Genomic DNA, 12,502 nt, shown 5'->3' on the forward strand with positions numbered 1-12,502 from the left:
CTGTCTGTACCTCACTCCCTCCCTATGACCAAAAATTCTCCTTTCTTCCATTCCCCGTGTACACAACCATCTCTTTCCCTCCCTTCCTCTCTCCCAAGTCCATGCCTTCTGTGTCCAAAAACGCATTCCCTCCCCCACCTCAGCATCTTTCCTTCCCTTCCCTTCCTCTCTCCTAAGTTCATGCCTTCTGTGTCCAAAACCGAACTCCCTCCCCCACCTCTTTCCCTCCCTTCCTCCATCCTCTCTCCCAAGTTCATGCCTTGTGTCCAAAAATGCACTCCCTCCCCCCTTTTGTGTTCCGCATTTTCCTTCTAGCCCTCATCTTAGCAACTTTCTCAGCCAAATAAAACTAGAGCTGCGAGGCTCGTCTTCTGTTCCTACCTGCCCTGCTGCGCACACATAGCCGACCGGAAGTCTTCCCTGATGTCAGTGCTGATGTCGGAGGGCAGGCTTTGCTTAAGCCCTCCCTCCGACGTCAGCGCTGACATCGGGGAAGACTTCCGGTCGGCTATGTGTGCGCGGCAGGGCAGGTAGGAACAGAAGACGAGCCTCGCGGCTCGAATTGTATTTAACCCCGCGGGTCCCCCGTCGTCCCCGTTCAGCTCTCTCCTGTGCACCCCCTTGGGGCGTGCACCCAGGGCGGACCGTCCCCCCCCCCCCCTAGGTACGCCAGTGAACCAGAGACTCATGAAATCACCAGCCAACAAAGGTAGGAGAAATAATTTTATTTTCAATTTAGTGATCGAAATGTATCTGTTTTGAGAATTTATATCTGCTGTCTAAATTTTGCACTATATTTTTCTGGTTCTCTATAGTTGTTACTGAGATTACATTGCATATTTTAAAGTCATCTGTCTTGACTTCTTTGGGAAAAATACCCTGAATATAAATTACAGTGTACTTTAAATTTGAAATGGTACAGTTTAGGGGATGAAGAACTTATGTCCATGATGGAAGAGCAGGACTTGGGTGTGATTGTATGTGATGATCTTAAGGTGGCTGAACAGGTTGACAAGGTGACGGCGAAAGCTAAAATGATACTAGGTTCCATAAGAAGAGGTATGGCCTGTAGGAAAAAGAAGGTATTGATGCCTCTGTATAAGACTCTGGTGAGCCCTCATTTAGAATATTGTGTACAATTCTGAAGGCTGCGCCTCAAAAAGATATAAAAAGGATGGAGTTGGTCCAGAGGAAGGCTACTAAAATCGTGTGTGGTCTTTGTGATAAGGCGTATGGGAACAGACTTAAAGATCTCAATCTGTATACTTTGGAGGAAAGGCGGGAGAGAGGAGATATGATAGAGATGTTTAAATACCTACGTAATGTAAATGTGCATGAGTTGAGTCTCTTTCATTTGAAAGGAAACTCTGCAATGAGAGGGCATAGAATGAAATTAAGAGGTGATAGGCATCAGAGTAATCTGAGGAAATACTTTTTTACGGAAAGGGTGGTAGATGCGTGGAATAGTCTCTCGGTAGAGGGGTTGGAGACAGAGAGTGTGTCTGAATTCAAGAGGGCCTAGGATAGGCACATAGGATCTCTCAAAGAGAGAAAGAGATAATGGTTACTGTGGATGGGCAGACTAGATGGGTCATTTGGTCTTTATCTGCTGTCATGTTTCTATGGTTTGTTTTAATTTTGTGGTTTGCCATTATGTATTAAATAAGATTATATTGTGTGTATATGAAAAATGGATGGAAGAAATTGCATTACAATTAATACTATTATTATGGAGGTGGGGTAGGGTGCAGAGCCTGGTCGGGTCTGGGAAAGAGCTTGGTATGGGGGGTACTCGGTTGATATTTACTTAGGGGGTACTTAGCTTGAAGAAATTGAGAAACACTGGTATAGACAGTGAGGGTTGGAGCTAAGGATGGGTGGTTAAATGGGTATAGTATTCTTGTTTGGCAAGCCAGAGGACAGATTGGAATACCAGTATGAATTTAAAGTGTATGAAGTCAGTGTGCTGTGCAGGATTTAAAGCCAGAGACGTTCAGCAGAAAAGCTGGCTCCTGTACTGTGAAGAGACATGCCTCCTGTGGATGCAGCAGTAACATATTGATGTGCCGAGACAGGCCCTCCTGTAACTACATCAGTTTCTAGTACCTGAGATAAATATTTGAAACAGTTATTTATGTACCTATGATTGTGGAGACATGCTTCCTGTAGCTGGCAGCGGAGCAAAGATTCACTCCTCTCCTAGAGCTGCAAGTTTTCAGCGCTTCAGAGATATTTGGAGCAGTTAATTTCTTACTTGGGGGGGGGGGAGAGAGCCCGCCCACCCCATTCCTCTCCTCGAGGATGAATACTTTGCATTCAGAGTACCTATACAACACACCAAGCTGCAGCTCCAGAATGCACAGCTCTGCGCCAACCCATAACCATGGCAACCCACTCACAGGAAGTGTTCGGGAAAAGTTGCTGGCCGTGAGGCACATCTGGGACAGTGGCTTAGTTTCCGGGTGAAGGAAAATGGCGTCTAACGTCGCAGCGCCGAGTGGCTCCGGGACGGCGGTACCGGCCATCCCGCCTGTAACCGGCGGAGCTTCAGGCCTTACCGCCTCCATCACTGGTACCATGAACAAAAAGAAGAAGCCTTTCCTCGGCATGCCTGCTCCGCTTGGATATGTGCCGGGCCTAGGCAGAGGGTGAGAACCGGGAAGAGGGGGGGGGGGGGGGGGGCGGGCGAGCGAAATAGACATGTTTACTGCAGAATGGCGGGGGCCCCGAATCCCCTCACTATTGAGGTATAGTTGGATATAGAACAAAAGGGAGAAGAGAATAGGTGAGGGAGTGAGATGAGAAGAAGAGAAGGTGATGGGACATAATTTTTATTTATTGAGAGCTTCTATACCACTACTAATGACAGGGGAGTTAATTCAGAGTGATTTGCAAGAGCTTCTATAGAGATGTTACCATACAGAGTTATAAAGAGCTTCTGCAAGGTGTTACAATGCAAGGACTCTATACTGAAATACATGGAACTCCGTGGTGGTGGTGTTACAATACAGAGTTATTAGTACTGGCATAGTTATGTCATATAATCATTCTATTTATGTTACTGGCACGTTGATCATTCTACTTACGTTTACCAAATCAATCATCCTATGTATACATACATATAAACTAGGTTTGCTATTGCAGCTAAATACACTATAGTTATACACCTCCTAAGGAAATTGGCCATTTCAAGTAACTATAATCTATTTACATGCAGCCCTCTCTGTCTGAAGTACTCTGAGGGACAATCTTTATCCCTTTCTTGAATTTTCCGGTGTCCTTGTCTAGCTTCTCATAAGAGGGAGTGGACCCCATAAAGGCAGGAAGAGGGGAGGGGACTCTGTAGGGAAACAGATCTAGAAAAACATTGCCTAACTGAAAGGTGAATTCAGAAAGCTGAACATCTGATTTTAACCAAGAGATTAGTGAGAAAATATAATGTGGTGATTCAGCCAGCAAATGAGATGTAAAATCAAATTTTACATTATTAGGAAAAGCCTTCTGTACGGTAAGAGTGGTTTCATTGTACTCATGTCCGAAGACAAGAAAAGTGCTAACACATTTGTGCATGATCTTTTCATAAATATTAGAAATTTCTTGCACATTTTTGCAAGCTTAATATTTACACACAGATTAACATATGCAAATATGTACTTAACATAGAAACATGATGGCAGATAAAGGCCAAATGGCCCATCTAGTCTCCCCATTTAATCATTATCACTTTCTCTCTCTGAGAAATCCCACGTGCCTATCCCAGGCCCTTTTGAATTCAGACACAGTCTCTTCCTCCACCACCTCTTCTGGGAGACAGTTCCATGCATCTAAGACCCTTTCTGTAAAAAATATTTCCTTAGATTACTCCGGAGCCTATCACCTTTTAACTTCATCCTATGCCCTCTCATTGCAGAGTTTCCTTTCAAATGAAAGAGACTCGACTCATACGCATTAAACGTCTCATATCATATCTCCCTTCTCCCGCCTTTCCTCCAAAGTATACAAATTGAGATCTTTAAGTCTGTCCCCGTACACCTTATCACAAAGACCACACACCATTTTAGTAGCCTTCCTCTGGACCGACTCCATCCTTTTTAAATCTTTTTGAAGGTGCGGCCTCCAGAATTGTACACAATATTTTAAATGAGGTCTCACCAAAGTTTTATACAGGGGCATCAATTCCTCCTTTTTCCTACTGGCCATATCTCTCCCTATGCAACCTAGCATCCTTCTAGCTTTCGCCATCACCTTTTCAACCTGTTTGGCCACCTTTAAGATCATCACATACAATCACACTCAAGTTCCGTTCTTCTGTCATGCACATAAGCTCTTCACTCCCTAATCTGTACCGTTCCCTCGGGTTTTTCAGCCCAAATGCATGATCTTGCATTTCTTAGAATTAAATTCTAGCTGCCAAATTTCAGACCATTCTTCAAGCTTTGCTAGGTCTGTCTTCATGTTAATCACACTATCTGGCATGTCTACTCTAGTGTAGATTTTGGTATCATCCGCAAAGAGGCAAATCTTATCCGACAACCCTTCAGCAATATTTTTAATAAAAATGTTAAAAAGAACAGGCCCAAGAACAGAACCTCGAGGCACACCACTGGTAACATCTCTTTCCTCAGAGCGATCTCCATTGATCACTACCCTCTGTTGCTTTCTACTCAACCGGTTCTTTACCCAGGTCACCCAGTCAAAGAAATTGATCAGATTTGTCTGACAAGACCTACCTCGAGTCTAGTGAATCCATGTTGCCTCTGGTCCTGTAATCCACAAGATTCCAGAAACTTGACCATTCTCTGTTCTAAAAATGTTTCCATTAATTTGCTTACCACAGAAGTCAGACTTACCGACCTTTAATTTCTTACTTCTTCCTTCCACTTTTGTGGAGAGGGGCCACATCCGCCCTTCTCCGGTCCTCCAGTACCACTCACGACTCTAGAGACTCGTTGAAAAGATCAGTCTGTGGAGCTACCAGAACTTCCTTAAGTACTGGTATTTTTGTTTTCTTCAAACACTCTCAAAGCAAAATCAAATGTTACCAGCATAAACAGAACATGGAAACACTTGCTATGATCACAGAAAAAAATGGCAGTAGGAGTAATGTCAAAACCAGAGAATTTTTCATGTTGTTTGTGTGTTAAAATCCCCTGTTTACATACTTCTGTATGTTTGCAGTGGAATACCTAATGGCCTCTTACCATACTTTTGTGCTGAACCCCTTTTTGCATTCTGCATTCTGTATTCATTAATGTTATACCTCATAGTAACTTTTTGCATCAGCCCTGGGGTTGAATTAAGGATCTCTTTCACCCATTATCTTGTCTGTGGTAGCAGTAAAGCACAGGTTTAGACGAAGTGTATACAAATCAGGGTATAGAATTTAGCAAAATAAAGAGGTATTCTGTTGCGTCCCTTCTGGATTCCATACTTTAGTTGTTCAATCCCTTCCCGCAATCCGGAAGTTGTAGAAATCCAAACACTTTTCTGAGCATGTGCTCCTCCTACCTTAGAGAGAGAGAGTTAGAGTCCCCCTGCAGTTTCAGTTTCTGAAAGCAATCCTTGCAGAAGTCTTCTGATCTTCTCTGCTTTTTCATATTTTGGTTGCTTAAAGTTTGGTTTTTTTCAGTGGCTTCAGTGCCGTGAGACCCCTTGCGGTGTCTTCTGATGGAGGAAAGACGCAGTCCTGTGAAGCTGGACTGCTGCTTCACAGAGAAACTTCAGTGGACCTATGGAGTCAGCCTGCTGTGTGCCACCCTTCTCAGACTTGGGGTCCATTCCCCTGGGTGCTTTCTTGCCCGCTGACCTGTTCAGGAGTTTAAGCACAGGCTGTATGCATCCTGTGTAAAAGTCTCTCTTGGTTTCAGGCTGCAGTCTGCGCTTCTCACCCCTGGTCATGTGGATAGGTTTGTTAATTTTATTTGTTTATTTATTTGTTTGTTTATTTGCTTATATACTGAGTAGTGGCGCTGACTGACTGGTTGGTAGGGGGGGTGCTATAATGCTTTTCAGATGGTTCTGGGTAAATCTAGTTAGAAGAACATGTAAACGGTAAGGCAATGCCCAATAGAAACTTACGTAAAGTTGGTGCATAAATACAAAAATAAAAATCTGAATATGGATTGCAGCCAATGCCAGAAAAACACTACAAATTAATATTAAGGAAAAGCATAATAATATTCTCTTTATGTATTTGGCTGGATTAAGTCAGATCATAGAGGAAACCAGGTAGAGGTATAGAGGTATTAATGACTTCATTTTGTATTAAGCTGACTCCATTTTGTTTTCTGTTGTTCTTTGTGTCTCTTCTTGATATAAAACATACTGAAGTTTTCCCGCTTAGAAAAGGCTTGGGTTGCTAGTGTTCTTTGTCTGGATTGTCATGAAACCTCATGGCTTAAGTATTAACAGATGGTTCTGACATTCCAATGCTGGGTATAGAAGAAACTGTATATGTTTTTAAAGAATTGTGGAATATATGACTGAGATATGAATGAAAGATGGATGTTGCTTGTGTATGAATGATGTGATCCCATGAGTGATCATGAATGTGAATGTATATTAAACATGAGAATTGTTTTTGAAAACAGTATTTTATATATTTTAAACCTGAAGAAATCCTGAGAAGTAACACATCTGCAGTTTGACCTATCTGACCTTTAAGCTAGCCTACCATAGAAACTTGTGAAGGGGAGCTCCTGTAGCCCACAAAGGAATTCTAAGTAAGGGGGGTCTGGGTCATACTTTTCTTGTGTGTTTCAGTGAAATTTGAAGCTGTCAACATTACTGAGTTTTGGTCAAAAAGCTGGTTTTGAGCTAAACTGTTAAAGAATAACTGAGAGAAAAAGCGTTCACAAAAATATGATTTGTAAAACTTTTCTTAAGCCTGATAACTATGTTAAAAGGAATTTTCTTTGTTCATACCTAAGGACGGCCTCTCTGTTGGTTGACAAGTGTGATGTCATCCTAGGCACTGTAAAAGTATATAAGTGAACCTGGTGGCAGGGGTTCTTTGAGACCATGTAGGAGAGGTGTAATTTTCACGACTGATGGGTCTCCTGCACACATTACCTAATGAAAGATGCTTATGTCAAAGCTAATAAAAAAATAACCGATTGGAAAAGATGTGTGCAATTGTCATTATTCCCGGGCAACTAAGGGCAGGGTTTGGTAAGTTCCCTATTCAATACATATATATATATACATACTGTATATATATTCTGCACTATGTGGATTACAAATTATTCAGGTACTCAAGCATTTTTCCCTATCTGTCCCGGCGGGCTCACACTCTTATTTATTTATTTAAACATTTATATTTTACATATCCTAAACTAAACTAAACTAAACCTTAGGTTTGTATACCGCGCCATCTCCGCAAGCGTAGAGCTCGGCACGGTTTACAGAGTTAGGATAGAAAGGAACTCCAATGAAGGGTTAAAAGGAAAGGAGCTAAGAAAATAGAGAGGGACAAGGGTACCAGAGAGCGGGAGGTGTTAGATTTTTGAAAAGAACCAAGTTTTCAGTGAAAACTTGGAAGAATTGGAGGGAGCTTGAATTTCTGAGCGGGGATGTGAGGTTGTTCCAGAGTTCTGTGATTCTAAAGGGTAGGGATGTTCCTAGTTTTCCTGCGCAGGATATACCTTTTGTAGAGGGGAATGATAGTTTCAGTTTTTGGGAGGATTTGGTGGAGTTGGGGTTTGAGGAGTTCCAAGAGAGTGGAATAACAGGAGGAAGGATGCCATGTAGGATCTTGAAAGCTAAGCAGGCACATTTAAAGAGGACTCTGGAGTGTACTGGAAGCCAGTGAAGCTTGGAAAGGAGTGGAGAGACGTGGTCGAACTTTCCTTTTGCGAAAATTAAGCTTAGCCGCGGCATTCTGAATTAGCTGAAGTCTAAGGAGGTTTTTCTTAGTTAGGCTTATATAGATGGAGTTGCAATAATCCAGTCTAGAGAGGATGGTGGATTGAACAAGGACGGCGAAGTGAGAATGATGAAAGCAGGATCTCACTTTCCTCAGCATATGAAGACTAAAGAAGCATTTTTTAACCAAGGAATTGAGGTGTCCATTGAAGGAGAGAGAGGAGTCTATGATGATGCCCAGGACTTTGCTTGAAAACTCAAGCTGAAAAGTGGGGCCGGAGGATAATGGGATGGAGGTGGTATCTAATATTGGGCCGAGCCAAAGTAATTTTGTTTTGGACTCGTTCAGTTTCATTTGTACAGATTGGGCCCAGGATTGGGGGTTCATTATACATGCGGAAATGTTGTCAGCGAGGTTAGTGAGGTTCGAGTCGGTCTCGAGGAGGATGAGGATGTCGTCAGCATAGGTGTAAAGAGTTTCTAGGGGGGATAGATGGAGGAGTTTCAGAGAGGACATGTAGATGTTGAAAAGGATAGGAGAGAGGGGTGAGCCTTGTGGGACTCCACATATCAGCCTCCAGGAGGAGGATGAGGTACCGTTTGTTAACGGTGTAAGAGCGGAAGCGTAGAAATTTCGAGAACCAATCTAGGTCTGTGGAGCTTATGCCTATTTCGGAGAGTTGAAAGATTAGGATATCATGATGGACGACGTCAAAAGCTGCGGAGAGGTCGAATTGTAGAAGAACAGTGAATTTGTTGCGAGAATGGAGTTGTTGCACCTTAGAGATTAGTGAGGCCAATAGGGATTCGGTGCTGAAGTTGGGTCTGAAGCCGAATTGGTGGGGCAGGAGAATAGAGAATCTTTCTAGGTAGGATGAGAGTTGAGTGGATATGATGGATTCTAACATCTTGGTTAGGAGAGGGATATTTGCTATTGGACGGTAATTGGATGGTATGGAGGGGTCAAGGTAAGTCTTTTTCAGTAGAAGGGTCAGTGCAATATGTCCCATTTCGGAGGAGAAAAGGCCCGATGTTAGGGCAGAGTTTATAAGTTTGGTGAGGGAAGCGATGTCCTGTGTAGAGATATTCTCAAATAGGTAGGAGGGGAAAGGGTCCAAGGTACACTTGCAAGTTTTTAGTTTGAGGCAGAGTTTAGAGACTTGCGATTCGGAAACATGCTCAAAGACGGTCCAGGATCTGTCAGCTGGAATGGGATTGGAGACAGGTAGGGTAGGGTTGAGGTCAGTAGAGGCCAGGGAGTTGTAGGAGACTGAAGGCGGGAAGGAGCATCTTAGGGTGGTAACCTTTTCATTGAAGAATTTTGCTAGGGCATCGGCTGATAGAGACGAGGGGAGCAAGGATGGGTCCTTTTTTGTAGTTAAGGAGCGCCAAATGTTAAACAATGCACTGATCTGATTGTTGGATCTGGAGATCTTATCTCCGAAGAAGTTCTTCCTGGCTTTTTTTAGTGTTGAATTGTAAAGTTTAATATTGACCCTCCAGGTCTGTCTATCTGAGGGGGATTTAGATTTTTTCCATTTGCGCTCCAAAGCGCGACATTTCTGTTTCAGTTCTCTGTGAAGCGGTAGGTACCAGGGGGCCTTTCGGGGGTAGGAGATGGTTTTAGTGGATATTGGAGCAAGGGAGTGGTAGATGGATTCGGAGAGAGAGCTCCAGTTGTGCCAATAGGATTCGGAGTCTGTAAGCTTAGGATTGGAGGAGAGTTGGTTGAGGAATTTGGACCAGAATAGATTGCTCAAAGTTTTTTTGTGGAAGGTTATGGAATGGGAGGTGCGGAATTGGGATTCAAGGTGTGACATGAAAATGGGAGACAGGTAGCCCCTAAGAAGTGTTCAGACCAAGGGACTTGTTCCCAACGAGTGTCGTCGGTTGAAGTTTTGAAGGCGGTAAGATCGAGGAAAGTGGTGAAGTCTAGTGTGTGCCCCTTTTCGTGGGTTGGAGAAGAGGTAGGTGAGGGGAAACCTAGAGAGGTAAGGAAGTTGTTAAATTCAATCGTGTCCTTGCTGTTGGTATCGTCAAGGTGGAGATTGATATCAACAACGATCAGTAGTCTTTGAAATTTAAGGAAGGCGTTTGTTATGGCCTCAAAGACGAGATTGGAGGAGTTGATTCAAGGGGTAGGTGGGCGGTATAGTAACAGGATGCCCAATGGGTGAGTGTGGAGTTCATCATTGACTGAGGCAAGCATATATTCTAGAGAGGCGTGAGTGCCCTTCTCGAAGAGCTGGACATCAAAGAAAGATTTAAAGAGGAGTGCCAGTCCGCCTCCTTTTCGATTGGATCTGGGAGAGAAGAGACCTTGATAACCGTGGGGGAGGAGTTCATTTTGTGTAAATAGATCGTCTTTGGCGATCCATGATTCCGTGATGCACATGAATCCAGGGATGAGCTCGTCTAGAAGGTCCTTCAAGATTTGGGTCTTGTTGCATGCGGATCTGGCATTGCAATAAAGTGTTGGGACTGGGTGAGAGAGTCGGAGGCAGCATTGGGAAGATTGGCAGGGGGCAAGGGCTTTAGTGAATCTAGGTTGACTTTTCGGGGGGTTTTCTTGAAAAGGGGATTTCTGGTGCGTATCAGTGTGGGGATTCTGACACCAGGGCAGATATTATTGGTGTTTGCGGGGTGAAGTAGGTTGGGAGAGGGAGGTTTCAGACAGAGGGAAGTATAGAGAGGTGAGCAGAGTAGGAGGATAAGGAGCCAGAAGGATGGATTTATGGCAGGGTTAGGACTAGATGGTTGGTGCATGAGAGTCTGCAGCAGGAGGGGTTAGTGTTAGCTAAGGAAGGAGCAGGGGACTTAATTAGGCTGGCTGAGTGAAGAGCCAAGAGTAGGGAAGAGAGTTGTGTTTTTTTTTTTTTTAGGGGTAGATCAGAGGAGGGGGGGCCTTAGCGGTGAAAGCAATTAGCAGCTGGACACTTTTCATATGGAGCCTAAAACGGAGAGACTTGGGGCAGTAGGTGATTAACAGGAAAGATTGCACAGCCAAGGTTTGTGTGTAGCCCAAGGATGTGCTGGGGGGGAACAGGGGCAACAGAAAAGTGAATACTGGCGAAACCTTTGGCAATAATACAATTTGGCACTAAACAAAAGCATAGACCAGTGATGGCTAACCTTTTTGAGCCCGAGTGCCCAAACTGCCGCACAAAACCAAAGAATTTCCTCAAAGTGCCAGCACGTCAATTAAACCTTAATAACAAGATTTTAGTATCTAAAAACTCTTTATAAAGTTGCCTGAACTATGTAACATCATTTTTAAAGGTTGGAATCTTTGTATTGTCAGAGAATCAATTTGATTCACAATCCTTTGGTTTTCATTTCAATTTATTGGCAATTTATAATGTTTTAATGATTTCATTCAATTTAATGAATTTAGGAAGAATTTGATTCAGTTACACAATATATTTTAAATGTATTATTCACATAACATGTCAAATGTATCCTGAGTAAAAAAAAAGATAAACTTCTTAAAACTGTTAACTGTGTCAAGACTCGGTGTGCATTCCCAAAGAGTCTATACATGTTTTTTTGTAAAATTTACAATCAAATTAGAAAATAGTTAAATAATTACATTTCTAATAATATGATGTAAAGAAAACAAAAGAGCTTTCAATTAAACCAACCGTTTTTATTGGAAATTCCAGATTGGAATACAACAGGGCCATGTAAAGTCCCTTTTTTAAATAACATCTTTAAATAATATTTAAATAACTTAGAAAGTGTCTTAACTGCAAACTGAAAACACTGTTTCATGTAAACATATGCATTGGGCATGCTCTGAAAAAAATTAATGTGATTTTTGTTGTTGCATGCATGCTGATAACTTGTCAATCCTTGGCTCATAGTGCGTTAATTTCAGAGCAACACATGCAGCACTCATGTCATCCGTTAATCTGTTTCTAGCATCAGATTTTATATGATTCAAAGCCGAAAACAGCTGCTCACAAGCATAGGATGACCCAAACAAAGTAAGAAGAGCAATCCCAAGTGCTTTCATGGACTTAAAATTGTCACGCTTTTAGGGTTTCATTTTCAGAACTGCTAGCAGTGATTTCATTTGTCACCCTTTCACACTCAATACGTTAAAAAGCCGCACGCAGGTCATTGAATCTACTTTTCCAGATAGAGCTTTCTTGAAATTCCAGTAGCTCCATTTCCAAATTTTGAATATCCAACCACTGTAAGCAGGAAAGATCAAGATCTTCAAATGTGGACTTTTCTGGGAAAGTTATAAATGAAAGGGTTGTCTCCATCTTACGGAACTGAGAAAATCTTTTACTGAAATTCTCCTTTGCTTCGGCTACAATGGTGGAATATGCTTTGTGGATTTCCTGGTGTTTTTTATGACTGTCCACAAATGTTGTAGAATTATCCAAATGTATTTTTAGGTTGGGAAAATATTTTAGCTGTCCACTCTCAAGGTCTTTTTCAAAAACATGCAATTATCTCTCAAAAGCTTTGATGTCACTAAACATGCTTTCTGCTGTTTTTCCCATGCCTTGTAATTTTTTGTTTAGTACATTAAAGTGGTTAGTAAAATCTGTAAAGAACATGAGGTTGGTAAGCCAGGCCATGTTGGTGAGTTGAGGATAGTCTTCCCCCTTTTCGTTCATAAATAGCC

The 12,502-nt window shown here is 42.4% G+C and overlaps 1 protein-coding gene across 4 annotated transcripts in view; it reads left to right on the top strand.

Annotated features, from left to right (window-relative positions):
- The first annotated feature begins 2,371 nt into the window (after positions 1-2,371).
- The window catches only part of PRPF6 (pre-mRNA processing factor 6), a 325,322-nt gene continuing 315,191 nt past the window's right edge, over positions 2,372-12,502 (top strand). For 2 of the 4 annotated variants that reach the window (XR_004541083.1, XM_033963163.1), the window contains exon 1: positions 2,372-2,648. Coding sequence is in view for 2 of the 4 variants with exons in the window: in XM_033963163.1 (XP_033819054.1) it covers positions 2,473-2,648 (176 nt within the window). In the remaining 2 variants the exon portion in view is untranslated. The remainder of the gene's footprint in view (positions 2,649-12,502) is intronic. The other 2 variants (XR_004541082.1, XM_033963162.1) reach the window with 2 other exon arrangements.

Source organism: Geotrypetes seraphini, chromosome 11 (assembly GCF_902459505.1).
Source record: "Geotrypetes seraphini chromosome 11, aGeoSer1.1, whole genome shotgun sequence".
NCBI classification, from domain to species: domain Eukaryota; kingdom Metazoa; phylum Chordata; class Amphibia; order Gymnophiona; family Dermophiidae; genus Geotrypetes; species Geotrypetes seraphini.